This window comes from Vulpes lagopus, chromosome 4, assembly GCF_018345385.1.
Source record: "Vulpes lagopus strain Blue_001 chromosome 4, ASM1834538v1, whole genome shotgun sequence".
Lineage (NCBI taxonomy): Eukaryota > Metazoa > Chordata > Mammalia > Carnivora > Canidae > Vulpes > Vulpes lagopus.
Window position 1 is genome coordinate 13,097,190 of NC_054827.1, and position 26,504 is coordinate 13,123,693.

Sequence of the window (26,504 nt, forward strand, 5' to 3'; positions counted from 1 at the left end):
GATGGCCTTCATCTGGCAGGAGGGAAATTGAGGCATCTAACAGATAGTCAGCAAAGAAAATTAGGGTCTAGATCACTCTCTCTTTGGCAGCCATTCTTGTGCCTTCACTTCCTTGACCTCAGGCATCTGCTGTGGTCATTGAAACCCACTGGGAAATAATAGATTGGATAAAAGCGTTTTATGGAAGATGTGGCCTGTGCCAAGTTCCTGCCTCAGTTGAAGAGATGGGATTATTCTGTGCCCATGTTGGCAGACTTCAGGTGGGAGGTGAGTTCTTCCGTTTCACATTTATTTAAAATACTATGCCTTCTGGAAGGAAATAGCCTATAGATCCCAATCCCCAGGAACCAAGTGATAAGCATTTGGAGTGAAAGCTGATATCTTACCCCACCTACATTCTCTTGCTTGCCACAAAGCTGACCGAGCGTTATAGTTCAGGGATGCAGCAGGCCCATGCAGAGCTCGGAGTCTCACACCACAGGGCTGTATGTTGCGTAACGTGGTCCCTGGCTAGCTCTGCCTAAGGACTTAAGGGATCCTTCTGTCGAGAGAGACCAGTGTGTACATAACTACCTCAGAGCAGAGCTCCCTTAGAAAAGATTTTGAATTGCTGCCTTTTGGCGGCCTCGTGATCTTCTTTCAAAACATTTACTTTAATGTACTTATTTTTTTTAAAGATTTTATTTATTCATGAGAGACACACACACACACACACAGAGGCAGAGACACAGGCAGAGGGAGAAGCAGGCTCCATGCAGGGAGCCTGACGTGGGACTTGATCCCAGGACTCCAGGATCACTCCCAGGGCAGAAGGCAGACACTCAACTGCTGAGCCACCCAGGTGTCCCAAATGTACTTATTTTTATATGTGGGCTTTCATAACATAATTTTGTTTGCTATCTTTTTATTTTAGAGATCAATTTTTTCAATCGTTGGTTCATTATAAAACATTTATAAAATACAAAAAAGCATACAGAAGAAAATGAAAATCACCTACAGTACCCAGAAACAACTGCTGATAACTCGCTGAATTTTCTTTAGGTTTTTCCTTGCCCCCTTTTTTTTTTCTGGTGTGCATTTGGGATGACATGAAATCGAATTTTCTTCAAGAATCACTGGTTTGATATGGTGGGAAGTGGTATTTTAAAAAACCACAACCTAGACACTAGAAATGTTGCTGGATATGTAATTGCTTCTAAGTCTTTAGTGTTCAGAGCTAGAAAAAAAAATATTTTTTAAGATAAAATCGCTAAGACTTTTTACTGATACTTCAAATTGATATTCAGGATATGCAGGTTTTATTTAACCTCTTCTAGTTTTTATCTGCATCTCCTTTCTTCCACACAGAGAATCCTGGTTCTCAATTCAGGAATGGAAGAGTTAGAATATCCCATATTGATTCATATGCCTTAAGCTCCATTACTTACGCAGTAGTCTCAGAATAGCAATCCGAATATCCCACCACCAGTAAGATGGCTGATAATAGCTAAATTAGGGGGAGAGAATATGCCCCCCAAATACCTTCCCCCCATTTGAAAACCACTATTCCACACCTACACTGTCAAAGCACATGGCCACAGCATGTGCATTATCCTTGTTGGATAGTAACTGTTACTTAATGTTCATTCCCAGGCCTATGTCAGTGTTCAGTGTTTCCCTGGCCATGTTGGTTGTTTGAAACATGTTCTCTAATGGATTCATCAAGAAAGACTCATGGGCTCAGTATTGCCTAAATTCAGTCATAATGATAACAGTTCAAATCTCTCATACTTGAAAGTCAGTTTGGCTGGTTATAAAATCATTGGCTTACATGTTCTATTAGTGTCACAAATATGTTAGTTTGTTTTCTTCTGCCCTGAGTTTTGTGTTTGAAAAGTCTTTTTCATTATAAATTACTTCTTTTTGGTTACATAGCTAAAAAAAATTTTTTTTTTTTTGGTCTTAAAATCTGGTATTTTCTGCTTTTCATATTCACAGTTCTGGTTGACACTCTCAGGTATGTGAAGTGTTCCTTCAGTCTACGGTGTCAATTTTTCCTTAATTTATTTTCTTTAATTTGCTTTGTAGTTTAAAGATTTGTTCCATCCCTTTGCTTTCAGTTTCTTCTTAGATTCCTATTACTGTATGTTACATTCCTATTACGTGTTTTTTACCTATCTTCAGTATTTTGTCACTTTCTCTTGAATTTTTTAATCTCTTAATTTAATTTTGATTTTTAAAAACTTCTCCTTTTACCTTTCTCTTACTTTAGGAATATTACCTGTTGTATTATTAACTTTTTGCTCCATCTGGTTTAGATTTCAGTTCTGAAATGATTTTTCCTTGTCTCTTATTCTTTAAGTTTAATCCTTTCTTAGTTTTTATAATTTGATTTATGTTGTTCTTTCATATCTCATATTGTTTTCTTCATGTATTTTAGCTCATCTCAAAATAGTAAGTAATGGTTTTGATCTGTTTTGTGATTAGACCTTTCTAACATATTTTCATTGATGGTTGCACTGTTATTCTGCTTGTATCATTTCAATATGGTATCTTAGTATGAAATTTGACTTTAATATTTCTCACTTTTTATATGAAATTGGTTTTTCTACACTTTAGGAGATGTGGTTCAGGATTATTTTTTACATTTCATATGGTATCTCTTGTTGGTTCCATGTAATACTAAAAATATGGAGGCTTGCTTTCTTAGAATTCCTGGCTCTTTTTTTCCTGCCCTACTCATCTGAACCTTCTATTTCCCTCATTTCTATTTGTCCCTATCTTGCCAGATTCTGATTGAACTCTAAGCAGATTCTCCTCAGCTTTGAGCCTTGTCCTAGAAGTGAGCCTTGGCTCATCAGTTTCAAGGATTCATGGTAGATAGATCTCATTCCTTCCCTCCATTGGATTGGCCAAAACCTAGTCAGTCTCATCTGTTGACTTCAAATGGACATTTCTTGCTTTTCAGTGAATGACTATTTTAACCTTGTTCGTAGGTCCATCAGATGCTCCCTTGCTTCTGTCTCCTTCTTCCTTTGCAAACACTGGCATGATGCAGGTCTTAGAGGCATTAGTCATTTGTCCCCATCCACTTGAATCTTGGAGTTCCTGAAGATATTTTGTAACCTCATATTATTGTAAATGCCCATGGGTTGCTGATTTTGCTATCCAGTTGTCCTGCCTTGTTAATGTGGGGACTCAGAAGGATGTAAAAAAGCAAACTGTCATCTGCCATCTTCATTTTCCCAGAATCCTTCTCAACCTAAAGAATAATTTTAAGGGATGCCTGGATGGCTTAGCAGTTGAGCATCTGTCTTTAGCTCAGGTCGTGATCCCTGGGTCCTGGGATCTAGTCCTGCATTGTGCTTCCTGCAGGGAGTCTGCTTCTCCCTCTGCCTATGTCTCTGCCTCTCTCTGTCTGTCTCTCATGAATAAATAAATCTTAAAAAAAAGAGAAAAATTGTAAATGTGCTCATAACTCCACTTCCACCTGTACTGTCTTGGTGCTCACCCATAAGCCACCATTTCATTTTCACATCTTTTAAGTAGCTTCCAGCCTTTTTGAGCTACCTACCTGGATTTTTGGTAAAGGTACCAATTATTGCTTTTGCTACTACTCTGATTATAAAGTTGCACAGGTTTTGAGATGGTTGCTCATGTTCACATATGACACCTGGGGAAAGAGCACTGGGAAATAATTAAGGATCAATATTGTGAAACTGAATGAAGGAAACCTCATTTGAAATGGAGTCATGGGGCTAGCAGGGTGCACTTTCATGCACTATCACTCTTTGCAGCCCTTTACCTACCCAACAGGAAGAGACTGTAATTTACTACCCCAGCAGGTAAAGAAAGATTTTCTCTTTGCCCAGCAACAGCCCAGCCAATGAGAGACTGTCATAACTCAGCCAACGAGAAGCCACTCCAAACTTCCAGTTTACTCCAGTGAACTTTTTGTTTATAACAGCCCCTCCCAACTCCACTTTCTCCTTTATAAAACAGTGTTCCCTTCCTTTGTTCTCTGGACTTGCCCATAGTTTTGCCATGGCTCGCATGTCACAAAGTGGAACTCTATTCCTGGATGGACCCATTTTTGCTGGTAAAATAACTAAGTTTTATTTTATTTTTTATAAAGAGTTTATTCATTTATTTGAGAGAGAGGCAATAAGAGCACCAGTGAGGTGAAGGGCAGAGGGAGAAGCAGATTCTCCTTTGAGCAGGGAGCCTGATGCTGGGGCTCAATCCCAGGACCCTGGGATCATGATCTGAGCCAAAGGCATAAGCTTAACTGACTGAGCCACCCAAGTGCCACCTAACAATTTTATTTTTAAGGTCAACAATGTACAGAAAACTGTGTAAGTGAGAAAAATAACAAGACAATTGTTAATTTAGGAAAAACACATGGCTATTGAGAGAAGAGATAATATAGCAAAGTAAACAATGTCGACACAATAATATTCTAAACCCTGGTGATCACTGACTAAAACCTGTGAAAGAATCACAGGGCAGGAAGGCAGGTACAGTGGGCCCAAGAATTCAATAGAAACTGTCTAAAAGCATAGAGATGGTGTTGTCAACATAATGGTTACAGATAGAATATGGAGATAAATATTAGAGAGAAAAACTGCTGAAAGATCAAGCCTAAGACTGTGAGCCTGGAATCAAGCCCAGAGGACTAAAAAAAGGACAAAGCACGGGGTTGCTGTTTTTCGTTATCATCCCTTTCACACCTTTTGATTTTTAAACATGTGCATGCATTATTACTTTGTAAGTAACTTGGAAAAACATTTGAAAAGCCATGCTGGATTAAAGGTTATTATGCCTATTTTTCAAGATTCTTATATACAGTGTCAGATTGTTCTCAGAAGGACATGCTAATTTCACGTGATAAAGTCATGTCTCTCCTGATGTGTCCTCCCAGGTGAGTGGACATCTCCCTGACTTCTTCTCACTCCAACTGTTAAAAACAACTTTTCCCAGTGTGGGAGGCAAAAATAGGATCTTCTTTATTTGCAATTTTGATTACATGTGAAGTTATAGAATTATTATACATATATTATATAACATGTATATTTTATATATAGTATAGAATTATGTTGTGTTTTTTAAACATTTGTAAACAGTAATCTGTGCCCTTTATTGGTTTATTTACTGAGATCTTAATGATTTTCTTACTGAGTCAAATGAGTTTGTTTTTTTTTAAAGATTAAGGATTTTTGCCATTTATCACATTCACTAATTCTTTTCAGTGTGTTTTGGTGGTGGTTTAGGAATCAATTTGACTTAACTTTGTTTCGTTTTTGATGTACAGAAATGTAAAAAATTTATGCTGTCCTTTATGATTGTTAACATTGTTCTTAAGCTTTAAAAGTTCATCTTCCCCTGTCCCACCACCCAACCGGGATCTGAAGGTTTGATGACTAACATTTCACTACTACACTTGCTTGGGGTAGCAGCCTTTTGCTGGGGTAGAGACGTTCTATGTTTAAATGGAAAGAAATAGAGGATGTTTATGTTCCATCACAGCAAACTCACATATAGTTATGTGTAACTTTCAAAGCCTCACAGATGTATCCTCCATGGCTCTGCTGGCCCTTCCCATCCTCTCTGGACTCCTGGCAACTGCAGCTCTGTTATGCATGTGTCACTGAGCTGGCACCTGAGAGCACCCAGGATGGCCTTTTCCTACAAAGTAACAGGTCTGACCTTTCAGGATACAAAATTTCTGCATTGAGTATTTGTGTAGTAAACTTTATTGACCCTACATGGGCCTCCCAATGCTAAGTTGTCCGGTCCCTGCTGGACTTACAGTCACTCAGTCACTGGACTTGATTTTCTTAGTTCAAACTGATCAATAAAACAGGTGAGACAATTTCCCCTAAAGACAGATTACATTCATCCTCTACAGCATGTCCTATGTTGTGGCCTCAAACAAGGCCTATTGCTCTACTGGCCATACTCTCCCAAAAACTGTGTTCTGGCTACACCAAGGGACCTGCTTCCTGTTTGGCCTGTAGATATTTCTGATTAGGATTAGTTGCAAGCAATCCATAGGAGGCTCTGAGTAATCTGTGATCCACTGGAGGGAGAGTGTTCATCCTCATTGTGGCCTGGTTCAAAACCGAAGCCATTTTCTAGCTGATTTTATTACTTTGATCTTTATTATAAAGCACTAAAGAACTTCCAGCATACTGACAGAGATGTATTTTTTGTAATATAGCAGAATACAATAAATTTCCTAGTCTAGATGGATTCTACTATTAAAATTAGGCCAACCATACAGGCTCCCTTGGGATCCTTAAAAGGCCCTGGTTTCTACTCACATTTTTCATCTTGTATCGCATTTTTTTCTTACTTTTGGGTGCTTTTTCATTTCTTGTGGAACATTAGAATCACTTGGTGAGATTAAAAATTACCAGTACATGAGCCCCCTCCATACAAGAATCAGAATCTCCAGGGCTGGGCACTGGACATCAGTCCTTTAAAACAATTCCTCAAACCTGGGTGGCCAGGTTTGAGAACCTGTGGCCCAAATTAAAAACTTGAATTTGGAGATCCCTGGGTGGCTCAGCGGTTTGGCACCTGCCTTTGGCCCAGGGCGTGATCCTGGAGTCCCAGGATCGAGTCCCACGTCGGGCTCCTGACATGGAGCCTGCTTCTCCCTCCTCCTGTGTCTCTGCCTCTCTCTCTCTCTCTCTCTCTCTCTCTCTCTGTCTATCATGAATAAATAAATAAATCTCTAAAAAAAAAAAAACTTGAATTTGCCAAGGCTGTTACACAACGCACATCCATAAGCATAGTATTCTGTCTTAGGAGCTTATAGAGGCCGTATAGTATGGGCTTTGGGGTCATCAGTGGCAGCTCCAGAAACAGGGTGAGAGATCTTGGGGGTGTCAGTGCATGGCAGGGGGTTCCTATGAGGAGGTCTGAAGCTATTTGCAAAACAAGCTCCCTACTTTGCCTTGAGAGAGTGCCAGCGGAGACTGGTGATCTAGGGCAGGTTAAGTAAGCCAGTGCTTCTCCCCCAGACCATGCTGACCTGCATCTGTCTTTCCTAGCTGTGTGACCTTGGGCAAGTCATTTACTCTTTAGGCTCCTTGGTGGCCTACAATAAGCAAGGGACCTTGTGTATAAAATGCATTTATAAACCAGGCACCAAACAGGTAGGCAGGCGCTGGTTTTAGAGTTGCAGATGCAGAGAGCAGCCTGGATCGTGGAATGCTCAGATCTTCCATAAGCCATTTACCACTTCATGCAGATTCCCAACAATGGTCCGGGGAAATAATGTTTACTGCTCATTGACCCCAAATACCTTTTGCTTTGTTGAAATGGACTCTGATAAGCTTCCAGAGTTCCTTCTGCTCCTTTCATTTAAGAGCAGGCAAAATGGGTTCCTTGTCTCCTTTTTTCTACCCTTCCAATCCCCCCACCCCATCCTAGTCCTGTGCCTCAGGCCCTTGTCACTGACTGTGGGAGTGAAGGGGTGCTTCTGGAACCCTCTTGTCCCCGGATGTAGCAGAAATTCAGCTCCTGCTTGTCCCCTGACACCACTCTGAGGCCAGATGATCCTAAAGCAGCCGAAGGACAGGAGAGAGAAGAGAGGTATAAACAAGACTGCCCAGGAGGGGGCTTCTTAAACACCCCTCCCCTCCTTCTGGAAGCTCTTCTCCTCTTCCCCCTGCCACCCACTGCCCATTTCTCCGAAGCAAAGGCAAATCGGACTCAGAAGGCATTGGAAGGAGGAAATGGTAATTGGGATCCTTCCTCTTCTTCCATATGCTATGTCTTGGGTGTTCAAGGCTCTGAACTCCCTTCTGTTGTCTCCTCCAAGCCTAGGGAAGCGATAGTACAAGTGTGTTAGTCTTGTTGAAAAGTCAAATTAAACGTGGTGAAGACAGAGCTAATTTATCTTTTCTTCCTTTCTTCCCATCTGTTCCACTTCCTCTTGTTAATGGTTAAGAGGGGGCCTGCTGAAAAGCTGAAAGAGAAACGCCTGCCCTCTGGATCCCATGTCACATAGCTAGTCATTTGTCAAACCCTGCTCCTTTCTGCAAAACCTTCCTGCACCTGGCTCTTCCAAGCCCTCGCTGCTATGAGAAGCTCTGTCCAAATTCTGGGGTATCTTCTGATTAGAGTGTCCTACCTTCTTCACTCTGTACATTCCTTCCTTCTTTCATTCAATAATTCATTCATTTATTCATCAGACAATTATCAGCTATTTTGCAGTCGACCTCATGGGTGCTGCACACTTTGAGGGCTCCCAAAATGAGAAGACACAATCCCACTGTTCTGCTTCACTTACAGCCTGGTCAGAGAAAACTTGCAAAAAAATACCACACTACACTGTCACTTGCTTTGTAATAAATGAAACAGTAAGAGGACATGAAGGTACAAAGGCCTCACAGAGAATCCAGGCCGTGAAAGGTAAGTATAAGTCCACTCTTCCAGCCACTGGTGGTTGCTAACAATCTTTGCTGTCCCTTGGCTTGTAGATACCAGCATTCCAGTCTCTGCATCTGCTGCCATGTGGCCTCTTCTCCATGTCTCTGGTTCTAAATTTCTCTCTTCTTACAAGAAAACCAGTAATCGGAGTAGGGTCCCCCTAATCCAGTATGACCTCATATTGCTTGATTCCATCTGTAAAACTCTATTTCTAGATAAGGTCACATTCATAGGTACCAGGGATTGGGGCTTGGACATATCTTTTTTTTTCTGTTTTTGGAGTGAGGTGAACAGTTCAGCGCATAACAAAGGGTGTGGCATGTGCTATTCTTCTATGTCTAGCAGTCTGAACTTACTCTGAAGGGTCTCATTCTATGTGGGGCAGATTGTCCCCAAGGAAGCTCCAGAACTTCAAATAACTGTGTGACAAGTCAGTAAGCTGTTTTTTTTCTTTTTAAATTAGACTCATCCATTCTTCAAAAGTCTGAGAACCTACTATGTGCCTGACTCTGTTCCAGAATCCAGATATGCAGAGACCTAGATAAGCTGTCTAGATAAGATAATCTAGATAAGCTGGACCAGGACTCTGCCCTTGACTGTGTTTTAAACTTGCCAAGAGTATAACTCTGTTGGCAATTACATAACTAAAAAGTTTTTTTTTTAAAGGAATGAAAATCATTATTTTGCCAAGAGTTAAGCTAAGACTCACAGTTGGGAGAATGTCATTTCATAGAACTATGCCATATCTACAAGGGCTTCTGGCAAAAAATGTGAAACCCATTTGGAGTGCCCCAAGTCTGAGTGCAGCAGAGAGGCCAGGGAAGCCAGGTGGGCTCAAACAAGGGCAAAGTGAAGTGAACTACCTGGAGCTCGTTTCCAAGGGCCAAGTTACAGGCAGTTCTGTGTGGCCTCACCATGGATCAGGCCACACTGGGTCCTCCTGAATCACTTTGGTGACCTTCAGAATCACCGGAGCGATCCTCCTTAAGAGCCTGTCCCGGCCCAGTGAACGTGCTGGGTGGTAAAGAGAAGAAAAGTCCTAGCAGGTGTTTAGTGTTCAGGGAACTGACTCCAGAACTACTGTGGATTAGTCTCTGTGCTTCTGGGCTTGACACATCATTTGCTTCCCTTTTTGTAGGCTGCAGAGCACTTACAGGTGCAGTGCCTTGGTGGGCCAATCTGTGTGATTCAAAGGTGTGGCACTATAAGCCAAATTGTTCAAATTACAAGAAAGATGATGTTTCACTCTCCACCTACCAAACCCTGGGTCTACCTCAATTATATACAAAGTTAGGAAGCAGAAATGCTAATTATTAGGGTCCCCTCAAATCCTGACCTTCCAAAGAAGGAAAGGAGGGAGGGAGGAAGGAAAGAAAGAAAGAGGCAGGGAGGGAGGGAAGCTCTCTGCTTCCAGGAAAACTATAATCTAATGAGACAGAGAAGAAAAATGTAATTGTTTCCATATTTAGCATGCAAAACAAACTCATTCAAAATAGAATGTGTATGAATTCAAGTTAATAGAAATAAAGAATAACTGTGAGGTGCAACATTTCTCAGTGCTAAAGGAAAAGCAAGATAAATAATGACTTAGGAAAAGTGGGGTTAGATAAGAATATCAGAGGTGAGATTAAAATGGTGAAGCAGGAGCTTTAAAAAGTACGTGTGATTTCTGTGTGGGGGGAAGGAGGGAGCAGTTATAAAAATGGGGGGAAAATGCAATATAATGCAAGGTCATTTATACATTCAACAAATATCCATTGAATACCCATTGTGTGCCAGGCACTTTGCTGGGTGAATAAGATAGACAGTCACTACCCTTCTCAATGGAAATTCCAGTGAAAAGCAATATTAAACAAGAACTTTAATTATTGTATGATTAGAATTTTGATCAGTATGACAAAGAACCACAGGGTGTGTTATGTGCAGCTAGTCTGTAGAGGGAAAGACCTCCTATAGCGGAGGTCTAACCTAGTCAAAGGGAGTATGAGGAAACAACACTATATTGCATATCCACTGTTGTGTAACCTGAAGCACAAAAAAAATCACATTTCTGGAGTGATTATTTTTTTAAAATGTTTAGGTCCAACAGAATAATTTTCACATTTCTCTAAAAAGTCAATACGCTTTGCAATAAACAATTATGGGACAACTGGATATCCACAGGCAAAAAAATGCATTAGCATCACTTCCTCACACCATAAACAAAAAATTAACTTAAAGTGGATCATAGACCTAAATATAAATTAAAACTGTAACACTCCTAGAATAAATTAAAGGAGTAAATCTTCACCATCTTGGGTCAGGCAAAGCCTTCTTGGATAGGTCATAAGAGCACAACTGATAACAGGAAAAATAGATTAATTGGACTTTGTCAAAATTAAAAACTTGTGCCATGAAGGATACTATCAAAGTGAAAAGAAAACCCAAGGGATTGGAAAATTTTTTTGCAAAATATATATCTGCTAGGGGACTTGCATCCGGAATATATCAAGAATTCTTACAACTCAATAATAAAAAAGCAAAAATCCAGTTTAAAAAAACTGGGCAAAGGATTTGAATGAATATTTCTTCAGCAAGGATTTGCTAATGGCTAATAGGGACATGAAAAGATACCCAACATTATTCAGCATTAGAGAAATGCAAATCAAAACCACTATGAGAGCTCACAGCATGCCTGCTAAGATGGCAATAATAATAATAATAATAATAATAATAATAATAAAAGACATGATTCCAAGTGTTGGTGAGGATGTGAAGAAACTTGCACTCTCTTACACTGCTGGTGGGAATGCAAAATGGTGCAGCCAATTTGGAAAATGGTCTGAAGTTCCTCAAAAGTTTAATATGGAGTTAGCATATGACCCTGCAATCCTACCCCAGGTATATTCTCCAAACAAATGCAAACATATGTCCACAAAAACTCGTACATGAATGTCCAGAGTACCAATGTTCATACCATTAAGTGAGAAAAAAAACCCAATTGTCCATCAACTAAATAATGGATAAATAAAATGTACCCACTCCATACATGGAGTATTATTTGGAAATAAAAAAAAAAAAAAAACGAAGTACTGATTCATGCAAAAACGTTGAAAACCTTATGCTGAGTGAAAGAAGCCAGCCACAAAAGACAGCATATTGTTATTCCATTTTAATGAAATACTTCAAATAAGCAAACCTGTAGAGACAGAATGTAACTTAGTGATGGCCCAAGGTGGGTGGTGGTGGTGGAGTGGGTGGGTGGGTGGGCAGGAAATGGGGACTGACCCCCTAAGTCTTATGGATATAGAGTTCTTTAGGGGTGGTAAAAATGTTCTCAAATTGTGGTGATGGTTGCACAATTCTGTGACTCGACTCAAGCTGGTGACTTGTACACTTTAAGTGGATAAATTATATGAATTAAATTTCGGTAAAGCTATTATTCTAAAAGTAAATATGCTTAGTATATTCAAAATCTAATCCCCCTTCCTTCTTCCTTCTTTCCTTCCTTTTTTCCTTCCTTCCCCCCAACATCAAATTCATAAGCCTGGGACTGAATATGTTTAATCCATGGATCAAAGGATAATTATATCATCAATTGAGTGTAAGAAAAGACAGCAAGCCAAAAATGAATCATTCTTTTAATTTGTGGAACTATAGACAAAGAGAATATCTGAGGTGTAAGCAGGTCTCCTTAATGAGATTTTTCTTTTTTTCATTCAACACATATTTATGGAACATTTATTAAACATTTGAAGCACTGCACTAGGTGCTATTTTATGATTTCAAAGCAACACACACACACAAGTACATTTTTCACAGCATACACCTGAGACCGAGTTTCACATGTTTTTTAACCAGTCTGTCAAGGCTACCACCTCCCTTCCTTCTAGCAAATAGTTTACAAGAGCTGACTTTGGTCTATCACAAATTGTTTAAAAAGATTAAACACACAACCACATTAGGAAATCTCTTGATATTTACAGAAATGCAAAACACTTTTTTAGAAAATTCATAAAATATGTCTATGAGTTTGTTTGGTAACACTCTTGGAAATCTTAGACTCATAGGAATGGGATGGAGAGAAGCCAAGTTTGCCCCTTTGGGTGCCTCTCTCCATCCCTGGGGCTTGCAGATCTGCTTTGGTTTAGAGAGAGCTGAAGCTTGACCCGGCTGGGACCAGTAGCCGATGCCAGTCCAATGACCTCTGGAGAAACTGGTGGATTATGAAATTGCTGTCAGGAGACTCAAGTCTACCAAGGTCAAACCAGAACCCTTTTCACCTTCAAGCAAACCCAAACCTATAAGTGTTGCCCGAGGTCCCCCCCAGATCCCCTGAATCTACATCTCTGGCAGCAGGTCAGATGATACCTATAATCCCAGAAGTTTGCAAACGGCTGTCGGTGACTGAACTCAGATCAATGTGCATTTCCAGGTTCTCTTTAAAAGTAGCAAGAGTTGGGACTCTCTAATCAGAGCTCTTTGAGACGAGAAGCAATTCCCTGGGCCTGTGCTAATTTATGCTTAGGTCTTCAGAACTTAATTGAATTGGGTTTTGGAAATTAGACACTGGGCAGGGAAAAGTAGCCATTCATCTCATCTTTAAGGTAAGGATCATTCCTTTGGTTTATCTTCAGTATTTTCAGGTCAACCCAATTATCCTCCCCCTGGAATTAGCAGTGAAGTCGCAAAATAATCCAGGAGAAAAGGCGTCTACATGTACGAGATTTTACTCCAAAGGAACAGAACAGGTTTAGAGAAAGAATTTTCCTGGGGAAAATAATGTAACTTTAAAATAAAGTTTTAAAATAAAAATCAAAGGGAAAACATTCTAGCCAAATAATTAGGCTGCTAAAATGTATGCATTACTTTAGAAAAAAGTTTTTTTTCTCCGCTTAGTGTCTGAATTTTCTTTATTCTTTACCAATATTCATGATGCCAAATGTATCTTACTCTTATTCATCTATTTAAGATTATTTATTAGCTACACTTTGTCAGAAAAATATCTGAGATTTTGGTGTGTAACTTGAAGTTTTTAAAGATGAGTGAGGGGAAAAGGGTAGAACAGAGCAAGAAAGGCAAATGTAAGAGCATGTGCGTGTTTGTACTCTTTTGATTTTGATGATCCACTTTGAACTGAATCACTTGGATATCTTCTCTAGCGATCCTTCCTTCATAAGGGAGGAAGGTGGGCTCCACTGAATTCATCAGGACACCGTCCTTTCGGGAGAAAGGACACTTTGAACAATGGATGCCTTTCAACAGCCACCGCCCAATGTTCTGAGAGCACCAGTTTGCTTTCAGCCAAATAACAAAGGCTGATTTGCCTTCTTTCTAATTGATTCGATGGTTTGTTGGCACTTATAAAACATATTACATAAATCCGTAGAAATCTTTTGTGATGACAAATTTGGCATATATATGTCTATATTTTTTTTACATATATATATATATATATATATATATATTTTTTTTTTTTTTTTTTTTAAGTAGTGATTTTTTGCTCTCATGATTTAAGGTGCTGAGATGCTCCCAGCCTTCTCGGATCAGGGTGAGTGACGCTCATTTCTCAAGGCAAACACTATAAAAGGGCTTCATTATCCTGTGGGGACCTGAAGTGCTGTGTCTTCCTGACAGTCTCTTTTGCAGCTCTCTCTCCATTTAGTGCAAACTCACTGTTAATGCAATGATATGTGTATGTGACTCTGATCACTTAAACATGCAGTTATTCTTTGTTTCACAGCAAGATTTCCTACAGCAAATCTGGATGACTAAACTGAAAACATTCAAACTCTGGCTCAGTGGCTCTTAGGGGTTTCCAAAAAATGTAGGCCCCTGAGGTGGCACTTCGACCAAACTGTTTCCTAATCAAATGGCTAATTGGTTAGTGACCAAGGGTGTCATCGTGTTCTCCCCCTTCCCCACCCCACCCCCACCATTTTCCTTGGGATTCTGGGTCCCGCAGGGTACGCTTTGCTGGGATTATTCAACAGGCCTTGCTCCAGGACTCCTGGTGCATAGAACTTATGTTTAATGCTCCACCATTCCAAGCAGAGAACAGAGACTTCTGCAAAACATGTCCACAAGTCATCAGCAAGATGTGCAATGACTGTATCTGACTGTAATGATAGGCCAGGTTTTGCTATAGGCTGTCTGTCTGGGGATCATTAGTCCACCCACACATGCAGGGCCTGCCATGTGCAAGGCCCCATTTTGTGACAGACTTGTGATAAGCCTCACAGAAGCCTGGGTCCACTGCAAACTTTTCTGCCCCTCAAGGCAAGGGAGAAATTTTTCTGCACTCAAGACTGGGAGAGCACCCACATCTTTCCCCTTGTTCTAGGAGTTCTTCAATCCTTAGTGCTTTTGATTGGTGGTCCAAGCTAAAATATGCCTTTTCTGGGACTTGGTATAAAATGAAAAAAACTCCATGAGCTGGACCACAAAGAGAAGACAGCTATTGTTTTTATATGGACTTCCTTTTTCTGGGATGGAAGGAGCAGTACAGGATTGTGGCCATAGACCCCAAGGATGGCTCCTGGGTGTGGACCGGACACAGACGAGGGCCTGCTTTGTGCAAGGCAGGACAGAGAGGAGCCCAAGACTCCATGCAATATCCACTTATAGTCTTTTTGCCCCAGGGATAGGCTCCTACTCAGACAGTTCATCTGAGTAACTGCAGGAAAAGGATGCAGAAATGACATATAGTTAAACCAATGAAAAGCTAGAATTTTCCTTACCTCCAGAAAAAATAAAGCTTGGGGTTTTTGGTGCTTTCTTTTCGTTCTTTTCTTTTCTTTTTTTCTTTTTTTTAAGAAGTAAGGACTTTTATGTATGGAATCATCCAAGAACAGTATATTTACAATTTTTGTGGCCTTGATTGTGTTAATGAAGCTATTATTCAAATATAAAATGAAAACTGCCCCACCGTGGAGGCACACTTGGCTGAGTGTTTGGAAACGACAATAGCAGCATCTATGCAAATAGTAGGAGGAGAATCAAGACCAGAACACAGCTGCTCGGTTGGACAGACGGAGCCGAGCTGGCCTGGTCTTTCAGCATGCACATCACCCTGGACCAGGACCCATTGTTGGGCAGGGGAGTGATGCCTGCCACGTTGCACATGACATTGTAGACATCCACGGATTTGATTGGAGCAGCTCTGAAGTTGGATTTAAAATCTGCAAGGGAAAGGCAAGCAAACAAGTTGTCACAGCCACTCCCTGGGCAGAAAGGGGCCGAGTCACAGCACAGGGAATTATACTCTGGCTCCAGGCAGCTTTGGGACTAGAAATCAGCTCTGTTGATGGGGCATGGCCAAGTCATTGTGAACTTGGGAGGGTATCTAGAAGGTGCATAGCTTATAAAAGGAAGCTGCTTTCTATGCCTCATGGAGATGAGTTTCTTTAAAAGGACAAATCAGCAGACTGTCTTTGTGAGAAACTCTGGTCCCTTTCTGACAGCAGAGCTATCTCGGAGAGGCAGAAGGGCATCTCCATTTTTGCTGCTGATTCCTGCAGAGCACTGGAGAGCAAGTGTGGTCACAGAAGGTTGACTATCTTGCTGAGCTCCTCAAACCCCAATCACACGGTATGCTTATCTTCCAGGACATCTCTCTAGCAACAACTGGTTGGCCAGGGGCCCCCATTGCCCCTCAAAAACATTTCTTCATTTTCCTGCCACATCAAGGTCTCAGGGCTTTAATAGAACGTGAACCTGTAGGGTTTCCTCTATGCTGCCTAATTCAGAAGCAAGAGCAGTGGTTTCTTAAATATGTTTGGAAAATCAACTGAATACTCCTATAGAGTCTTTCACTGGCAGATAAAATAACTTAGCCGAGTGGAATGTTTTCCAGCAAACTGGTATTGGAGCTAGGGACCCAGATGAAGGCTCTGAGAGCTCTGGTGGACAAGAGTGTTGTGTTTCCACCCAGAGGCTGCTCCAGGGGTGATGCAGGAATATAAAGGTCAGGGCTAGCTGGTCACAGCACAGGAAGTACAGAGGGGTTTCAATCAAGAGAGTGCACCTTCGCCTTCTCTACAGGAGGCAGAGAAGAGGCTGGATGCGAAGTACTTGTCTGTTCAAAGAGTGAGTATAAGAGGTTAGTAGGGTACATGGCAGTTTCCCTCATGGGCCCCAAACCAGAGTTCCATTGAGCTTGAATTCAAGAAGGAGAATTTATCCATCAATAAAGGGCTCTGCATGTATTTTTAGTTCGTGCAAGACTTTGAAAGGAAAAGGGTAGTTTGGGGGCTGTAAAGCCCACTTTTATTTTCTACCTTAGAAAATAATCCTTTATAATTGCTTTGCTAAAATGATCACACATACTTTATTTAAAAAGCAAACAAGCGCCAATGGCGACATAATCCAGAAGTGCCAACACCAAATCCTGCTCTTATATTAACCCTGAAATTACAAATACAGAAAGTCATATTCAGAAAGCTGCCATAGAATATGTTAGATCCGGGGCAACTTCCCAAATGATGGGTTTTGTTCACTTTGGAGAATTAATGTTGACTTTAGTATAAGAAATTAATAGGCTCTACAACCAGCCCACAGTCACTTACTTAGCTGGATAAACTCAGGAAATGGGCATGAAAAAGGTACCATTTTAAACCATAGTTCCAAGCGCACCACATTCACTCAATGACTGGTAGTTATTCTTATTAATAAGCGTGTAGAATAAACACCCAGCAAGGGCAAACTAGGGACTGAAAATATTCATTTAAATTATTTGGATGGTTCAATTCATTTTTGAGGCAGGATGGATAAGGAATAAGGCAATATCACCTCATGGTAAAAACTAGTTAAAATCCAGAACCTCCCTGGAGAGGAGCTTTAGGACTGCCCCAGAATCCCAGTCCTTAATAGCAAGGCAATTACAATTAGGTAAGAACAGTGGTCAGACTTCCCCAGAGAAGAATCAGCTGTGGTATGAGAATTCCATGGAAAGGTTGTCCCAGGAAGGTGGAAGCAACTCCTCTCTCTCCTTCCTACTTGCCATGGACGTGGACGTGACGACCACACTGCCCCAGCACATGGTGACCAAGTCCTTGTGGGTGGGGAGGGTGTGTGGTTGGCAGACAACAGTAAACCCAGCATATCCTTCCCCAGCCCTCCAAATACCCATGTCTTTAACATATGGCAGGAAGAACCGAGATCAAACTCTGCTGACAAAAAAATTTTTAAAAATTAGAAAAGATTTTACATTGAAAAGTACAGAAGTTAATCCTATGCACGTAAGCAGGAAGGAGAATTGGGTTTCTGTCCCACCCCATCTGGTTCATGACTTCCTATGCTGCAGCCCTGGGACTTTGGGCCCAATGACTAGAGGATCCAGGTTAGAATGAGAGCTTCTAGAAAATTCCTGCACAGCGAAACAATACCAGATCCAGTTGCGGAGGACCTGGCCGAGCTCTGCTAACTCAAGGTGGCATTTTGCACCTGGGCTGGGAATCCAGGTTATTTCCATGAATTTAAATTTTGTGGATATTGAAACTGTTTCTCCTAAAGAGAAGAGGTTCTGCAAGCCCATGCCATGCCTGGCCACCTTGGGCTGCTTTCCGGGGGAGGCTTGCTAGCTCACAGGCAGCTCACTGAATCACACTCCTGCTGTCTTATCTTAAAATGTGGAGTTCTCCAGGGCAAGATTAGGTTGTTCAAATTAGAAACTGGGATTAACCAGAGAGAGGCTATCTTCCAGAATTATTTCCTTTTCTTTTTGCTGGACCAGACTTACTGACGTCTAAAGCTGTATCTGGGCAGCCGCAATGATGCCCAGCTTCCTCCCTAAGCGAGAAGCGCATATAATTAATCAGGAGGGATGTACCTTTATCTCAAAGTGCAGCTAGATAGCTATTAAAGGCCTCACTCTTAGATTTCCTTCTGAGTAAACAGGCAGTGTGTAAAGCTGTTCAATCTTTCATGAGAATTGGAGCCAGAAACGTGATGGTTTGTGGGAGGCTCTCAAGGCAGTATCTGCCTGGAAACGTTTTTGCAATTGGTCCAGTCCATTTTCATCAGAGGTCATCTACCTGTCTATAAAAGACTAAGGCTTTTAGTTTTAAAGGAGCATATGATGGAGCCCTTTGTTGATGGACAAAGTTTCCCCTCAGAATTTAACTTTAAACTAATGTGGCTTTGGGTACTTTGTTTTAAAATTTTGGTTTGAGGCTAGATTCCCTTCCTCTTTATGCCAGAGACTCTTGTTTATAAACACTCCTTCAACTGACAACTGTTTGCATTCATGATCTCATTTCTCTCCTCTAAGGAAGAAGGAGGTGATGCTTTTGAATAGCGCCCTGAAGTTTAATAAAGGCCAAGGCCCTGGAAAGTTTCCAACCTCATCTAACCAACAGTTGACCTCAACAAAGTCCTTAAGGCTCCGTCCCACATTATGTTTTTGAACTCTTTGGAGAATTGATGTTGAATTTAGAGGTTATATTAATTAATGCTGAATAAGAAGTTATATCTGACCTGAGGCTTGGTTGCCAGGGAGCACCTGCTAACTATCATTGCTTGATGGCAATCCGCTTCAGCATCCTCTGAACTCTCTTAGACCAATGTTGTGAACCTAGTCAGCACTCTATAAATGCCTGCTGCTACTGCTACTGATGCTTACTTACTTCAGGACTTGGGAACTTGGAGCACATGTGGGAAAGGATCTGGAGCAGTGTGTTCCCTAAGCTCAGGAGGCCAGGGGCTCCCAAGGAGAATGCAGAAATGGACACCCAATTGTTCTCAGCAGCTATTTTGTAGTAAATCACCCAAGGCAGATGGAATGAAAGGGGTTGACATGTATCTTTGTCTTGCTATACTTTGAAAGGAAAGCATGGACTTTCATGGGCTGAAACATTCCGATCTATGTTCAGAAAAATGGCATTTGGAATATGGATGTTGGGGTAGTTTATTACATATAATAAGGAGAGTGAGCAAGTGGTAAGAGAGAAGACCAGCTTATGACCCTGTCAACTGATGGTTGATAGCTGTTGACTGTCTCTCCCACATCTACTTTAAAAAAGAAAGAAGAAAGAAAGAAAGAAAGAAAGAAAGAAAGAAAGAAAGAAAGAAGAAAAGAAGGAAGGAAGGAAGGAAGGAAGGAAGGAAGGAAGGAAGGAAGGAAGGAGAAAGAAAGAAAGAAAGAGAAAGAAAAGAAAGAAAGAAAGAAAGAAAGAAAGAAAGAAAGAAAGAAAGAAAGAAAGAAAGAAAGAAGAAAGAGGCATTTAGGTCATAGTATGATCTCCAGAGTGTTTGATCAATTTTTCCACAATGTGAATTTACAGTCCTCTGTCAGTTAAAGCAAATGACCAAATAGACCCTTTACATCTTCCCTCTATTCCAGCCTCAGAAGTTTATCTGGTCTAGGATGGCAGAGTAAATTTGCTTTCATCCAAGATACCCCTGGGCCTTTTGGCTCATTCTCAAAGTCAGTCTCAAGGTCATTTTCTAGGCTAGCTTTGAGCACATCCCAGCTTCTGGTTGGGCCCTAAAATGAATGACCCCACTGAGGTGGGTGCTCTAGACAGGAACTGTGGAAGAGTCAGACCCTGTGAAGCGATCACATCAACTCTGAGACTCACAGCTGTCAGCAACCTGGGGTCTGATAAGCTTTCCTGGACATCAGATAGCTGTGAAATAACATTTTGATGAATTAAGTCAAAAATGAATCACAAACATGTGGAATACATTTTCTTCACTGCACTCAAGATTTAAAATTTACAAGGAAAAGTATTTGGCCACATTTGCCAAACCTAAGAAGCATTTGAAAGCCAGCCAGCCAGCCAAAGATGTTTCATGGAGACCAGCTGGGTTTGCTCAGCTTTGCTCATAAAGAGGGTCCATAAAGAAATCACCTCGGCCTTTATTAGTGCTATCGGCCCCTACCGGAGACACTTCCTTGGGAACAGAGGACAAAGAATTGGGTCATTTCTTGCCTACCGGGTCCAAAGGCCAGGAAGATGCCCCGCATGTCCATGAGCTCGTTGTCATAGCCGTGCCACCCGTGCTGCCAGCCTTCCCTCCTGCCAGTGCTGTTCATCCAAAAAGGAAGTGTCTCTCGATTCTGAAACCAAGCAAGGCAGTTTTGTCACACCGTGCCCCAACCTTCGTGAGGAGTGAGCATCTGGCCCAAACTACCCCCCAATGTAAGGATTTCCTCCTCAGCATTCTCGACTGGGGTCATCCAACCTCAACTGGATCACTTCCTACTCAGGTAGCTCAGACCTCTGGAGGCAGCCCATGAAATTGCCAGAGAGCTCTGGTTATAAAGGTATTTTCTTACACGAAGCAGAACTGTACCTCGTAATCAGTTTTAAAGCCACTAAATATATCACGTTAGAGACAGAAGGGATGTTAAAGTGTATCTGTGGTACAGTGAAAAATATATTTGGCCTTTGTCCCAGGTTCCTGGCCCAGAGCTCTTAAAACCCTTGGAATTTCCAGAGTGATGGGGTTTCTTCTGTTTATTCATAATGGGTCCCTTTTTCCCCTACCTGAGTGTATGTTAATGAGATGGCTGACTGTGGTGGCTCCAGAAGGTCACTGGAGGAACCAACCATGTGATGGAGACGTCCTCTGACCTCTAAGCCTGCATTCAGTCTTGTGGCCCACGATGGAGTCACCCATGCCTAATGCAGTGAAACCCGCATAAAAACCCTGGAGCAACGTGGTTCGGGAAGCTTCTGGATCATTGGACAAACTGATGTGCTGGGAAGGCTGTGACCCCAAAGACAGCATGCATGCTCTGTGCCCCTCAGCCCCCATGCTTTGCCCTATGCCTCTCTTCCATTCACTTCTTCCTGAGGTGTAGCCTCTGTAATAAAACTAACCATAAATAGAGCACATTTCTAACCTGAAAGGCTCGTGAGAACCCTCCAGTCTGTAGCCAAGCCGGACACTTATGTGGGTAGCCTGGGGACCCAGGAGCTGGCAGCTGAAGCGGGGACAGTCTGGTGGGCCCAAGCCCCCTACGCGGGGCTGCTCTAACTCCAGGAGGTCTGTGTCAGAACCGAACTGAATTGGGGGACACCCGACTGCTGTCAGAGACTTACTGGAAAACAGTGTCTGATCTAATCACCTTGTTTTTCACACAAAGCCTCGAAGCCCAGAGGCCTTTCCACCCACCCCATCCCACCCCCATCTTTCCTTTTTTCTAGCTCCACCCTCAGGAGGAGCTCGGGATAAAGGAGTCTCCTGCTGTCCACGTAGGCAAACATTTGAAGAAGGCACTGCTGTTCCTCTTCTCCAGGCCTTTTCCATCTTTGTTTCCACCAATAGTCTTCGTTTGGGATGGGCTCCAGAACCATCACTGCCCCATCACCCTCTTTCCTAAGGAACTCCATTTCCTTAGACTGCAGGTGCTTGCTTGTGCGAGCACCATGGGTCCCGAGGAGCCACCTGGACACATTCCTAGCCCTTCAGCAGACTCTCACCTTTCGTGCCAAATGTTCCAACCTCTGCTGAGCAGGGTGTGAGATCACAGACCTTTCAGATGCAGGAAGCATCTATTGGTTGTGCCCAATGCATGGCAGCCGGCATTTTGCAGGATGGCCCCTGAGAGTCATCATAGGGCCATTCGTTTAGTTCGCCAAGAGCCTGCCCTGACATTCACTTGATCGTCACCACATCCCAGTGTGGATGATATCCTTTTCCCCGCTGTACAGTTGAAGGAACTAAAGCACAGAGAGGCTAAGGGACACCCCTAAAGCCACACAGCTGTTGAGAGGCAGGGCTGGAATTGGAACCCAGGGTATGTGTGCGGGGGGCTGTCTCCTGGTCCTTGTGCACCTTCCATGACCCCACAGTTGGAGGTCACTGCAGTGCTCCTGCCTGTCCCTTGCCTCTCCACTCACCGAGCAGTGGCCAGTTATAAAGTATGGAAGAGGGGTTTTAAAATCGGATCCCTGGGTGTCGCTCTCTGGTTCTGCAGGCTGGTTCTGACCGTGGGCAGCTTCTCCGAGCTGCAGCTTCCCTGCTGGATGTGATACTACCTGCCTCACAGAGGTTCTGGAGGAGGGCAGGACCGTGCTACAGGCCCCACATAATAGATGCTCAATAAATGGCTGCGGGATGGTCACCAGATGCTGCTGGCTGTGAGGCCAGGCCTCTGGTCCCGTGCAGCCGGGCAGTGATGGCTGTGGGGCCTGAGGTCCCCTCTGCTTATTTAGCTGTCATATCGCATCGCACACCCATCCAGTCTCACCCCATAAATCGCTCCCTGGCGTTACCGCTTTCTAAATCACACTATTTCCCTGACTCTCCGTTTCCTGAATTTCCATCATCCCTGTCCCTCCTCCTCCAGCTGTAGCTTGTATTTTTCCATGGGAATGTTTGTATTAACTTACTGCATTTCTAAGCCGTTAGGCCATTTTTGTTCTTTATCTGTCTACGGTGATGATCACAACACATCCCAACTTAGCTTTGTCAGCTAATTGGAGGTGTCGCTTCCCCTCTCGGGCTCCGAGCAGTGATTCCTACAGCACCCAGTAGAACATTCTGCTCCTAACGACCGCACTAATTGTGACCCCCGCAGGACACATATGCCCCCATGACAAAGGGACAGATGAAAGGGAGACGGAGATGGATTACCTGGTTTACGAATTCCACAAATGAGACCCTCGGCCTGAAGGTAATGGGACTTTGTCAGATCACAGGCGAATGTGTTTGCTTTTATTAAAGTGACAAGTTGCTCCAGTGAAACAACAGTTCTTAACTGATTTTTAAAAGTAATAAACTGGCTGCTTATGTGAGAAGCTAAGCATCTCCCCTAAGTGACTGAATGGGTCACATTTCGTGCACAGCCTTAACCTCAAAATGGCATGTTGATTTTCTCTCCCTTTCCTTTCCTGGTGGCTCCCTTTCCTTTCCTGTCATTGTTGTACCCCACATTGTCATCCTCAGTGCATACAGATGAGGTCTTAGTGATGAATGTGGGTCCCAGACCTGTCAGCCTCCAGAGCTGAAATCCTCAGAGAACTAACCCCACCCGGAGTCCACCAGGCCCAGGGATGCCACATAGTACCACCTAGTGACGTCCTGGGGAGGCGCCCAGACCCTCCAGACTTGGTCAGAGCTGAGACGGGGGCAAATGGGTGTCTGTGCATGTGTCCATGTGGAAGCCGGAGGGCAGTGCTCCTAAGTTTGGGTCACTAAGAAAACTGGGCTCATGGTAGGGTTGGGAGCCGTTTCCTAGGGTTGCAGGAAACCCCAGACCCTCCTGCAGCAGGTGGTGGGAGGCCCAAATAAGGGACCCACCTGGAAGGGGTAGCTCCCCTAGTACGGAGGTGAAGGAGGGAACCTGCTCTAGGAAGGCCATGTGGGAACAGGGTCTCGTTGGTGAGAGGAGCCCCCGGCAACGGTGGGGGGGGGGTGCCCTTAACCACCCGTGTCAGGAGGCAGTGATTGAAGAGCCTGCTCATTCGGTTCTGCAGTTAGTAGACACGCACGGAGCTCTGAATCTGTGTCCGGCTCTCTGCTAGGCTTTGGGCTGAGAGGCACAGGTGAGGAAGGCATTACTTCGCCTAAAAGAGCTTATCTTTGGTGAGGAAAAATGAAGGGTTATGGCTTCTGTGTGTTGGTTCCTGAGTGGGCTGGGACAGGTAGTGAGGTAGGATTAATCACTGGGGAGGCCTGCGGTGAGAATCCCTGTTCATGGGGTGGGTCAGCGTGCGTGGCGGGGGATCCCCTGTGAGAGGCCACCGGGTGGCTCCAACAGAGTGAGGGCAGGCCCCAAGGTGCCCCGGGAAGGGGACCCCTGGGAGTTCTGGTAGTGGGGAAGGCCTGGCACCGAGGAGGCCATGCCAGGCAGGGAGAGCTTGCACAACCTCATAACAGGATATGCATGGGAAGGGAGAAGCCATGGGACAGAAGCCATTGGCAGGGGTGAGGAGGAGAGAAGACCTGGAGTCCTCCGGCCTCAGTGCCTGCATGAGGTGGTGCCCATCACAGGGTGAGCAACCATCACGGTTGGCCCATAACTAAGGGGCCGCTAGGGACACGAAGCTTCCAGTTCTGAAACCAGGACAGTCCTACACCAACCAGGTCATGTTGGCCATTCTGCAGTGAACACTATCTTGGAAATTTAAATAAAATCTCCAGCAAGTGTAATTCATTCAGAGCTGTCCTGGACCCCTCCCTCTAGACACAAGGAGAAAGCAATGCTGGCACCTTCCTTTGATGAGCCACTAAACTAATTCACCATTTCTAACAGGAAGGAACCAGAAGTAGCTCCACACGAGGAAATACTGAGAAGCTTTCCTGTTAGGTTTATACACCTGTGTTCTTTCGTTTTAGGGCCTGCCCTCCACCGCCAGCTCACCGTGGACAGGCCTACAGTCAGCGTGCTTGACTTTGGGAAGCCAGGGGATATTCATGAGCAAGGGTTAGAGTTTCTAGACTAGATCTTTGTCTCAGTCATCCTTAGAATTCAAAAAGGGAAAGAAAGAAAGAATGTTCACTGTTTAGCCCCAAATCAGCGAACGAGTTAATGAAGTTGGTTCAACACACGCCTGGAGGCATCTTGGAGTTTGCCGAGATGGGGGATCCAGTCCTCGAGGGTGCTGAGCTGAGAGGTTGAGGGAGCACAGTCAGATATGGCGGGTAGGGTTGGGACTGAGGGTCAAGGTAGACGAAGGGCAAGAAGAAGCAAGAGGCAGCTCGAACAATCTGTATCACTGGCTTCTGTTTGCTCGTGGCCCAGGTACTTGCTTTCGCAAGATCTCAAGGCATCTACTAGGTTGTTGTTGTTGTTGTTTTACTGTTGCATTTTTGGAATGCGCTAGCATGTATACCTCTCCCCCCTTCCTTCTGATTTCCCCTCAGTGTACATCAGAAAGTGGTTGCTAAGCCCACAGAGAAAACTCCTCCTGAGGTGACAGGAGGGCCTCCAGCTGCCAGGACAACATCTGGGCTCCAGCTCGTGCCATGCACCACGAAATCCCTTCATGTGGATGTGGAAAGCTGCCCTCTGGGATCTCCTCCCCGGCCAGTGGAGCTGTTGAAGGCCTCGTCTGGTTCCTCTTGCTCTGTTGGACTTCCTGTCCAGTCTCCCCCCACTGGGGGCCATGGTGGGCACCCCTGCCTTGAAACCTGGAGCGCTCACTGTCTACACTGCTGGATCCCAAGCCGGGCTATGCAGAGACTGCTCTGAGCTTGTCCTGGGCCCTACTTTTGGGTATTCGCATTCAGTTGGTGAGGGTGAGGCAGGGAATCTCTCTGTTTAATGATCTCTCCCCAGCTGATGAGAATGCTGGGAGACCCCTGGCAACCATTCACCCGGTACCCATCATGGGCTGTGTTCAATTATCGGTCCTTTTCTAAGGACACTTCTTATTTATCCTGGATTACCATGCTGGGTCCAAGTCTGTGTCTCAGGCCCTGAGACCCTGAAAGAATTCAGGGCCTCGGGGGGACACAGAATCGGTCATGCAGTTGGCTCACAGAGGACTATTTCCCACAGCAGGAGCTCACTGGCTCATCCAGTCTTTTTGGCCAGTGCCTGTGGGGTACTGGGTGTTAAACTTTTTGACCATCACCCCTCTTTTCAACCGCTACAAGTACAATTCTTCCCGGAAAGTGGGGTCAGGCACCCAGGTTTGCCCCTTCCCTCTCTTGGTGAGGCATCTCACCAAATCGGCAGGGCTCTGGGGAACACAAGTGAAATCTGGTGAGATTAAAATAAATAAAATGTGAACACCTATCTAAATTAAATCTACTTTATTGTCCTAGGACATAGTTATAAGAGGAACCTCCCAGGTCCTAGAAAATACAATATAAGCTTCTGACATGACCTCAGGCTGAAAGAGGCACGCAATAACGTCCAAGTCAGGGGTGGCTTCAGTTCAAACTCTTATGGCAGTGATGACAATTTGGCTGGCTCTGGTGGTTTCGCTGATAGGGTTAAGTCTGAGTGACGGTTCCTATTACAAAGCCCTGCTTCTTAGACTTCCCCCATTGCTATCCCGAGCGGCTTCCTGTTGGCGTGACTCCTCGGAACCCCATGGGAGTGGTGGTCGGGAACACCCCAGCGCAACGAGACGTCTCCCTAACGGTGTCTCCTTCTGTGTCTTGGGAGGCTGCTTTCCTAAAACAGAACCCAAATGCTCAGG

At 43.7% G+C, this 26,504-nt stretch overlaps 1 protein-coding gene and 1 long non-coding RNA gene across 2 annotated transcripts in view; one reads left to right on the top strand and one right to left on the bottom strand.

Moving 5' to 3' along the window:
* LOC121489325 lies at positions 1-26,229 on the top strand. Its single transcript, XR_005987325.1, has 3 exons — positions 1-267; positions 22,931-23,026; positions 25,219-26,229. It is a non-coding gene; the product is annotated as an uncharacterized LOC121489325 (long non-coding RNA).
* Positions 12,026-26,504, bottom strand: part of ENPP6 (ectonucleotide pyrophosphatase/phosphodiesterase 6) — a 116,348-nt gene continuing 101,869 nt past the window's right edge. Inside the window, exons 7-8 of the mRNA XM_041752211.1 lie at positions 20,338-20,461; positions 12,026-15,581 (exon numbers count right to left, since the gene is read on the bottom strand). Coding sequence (XP_041608145.1) covers positions 15,376-15,581; positions 20,338-20,461 — 330 coding nt within the window. The 3' untranslated portion in view covers positions 12,026-15,375. The remainder of the gene's footprint in view (positions 15,582-20,337; positions 20,462-26,504) is intronic.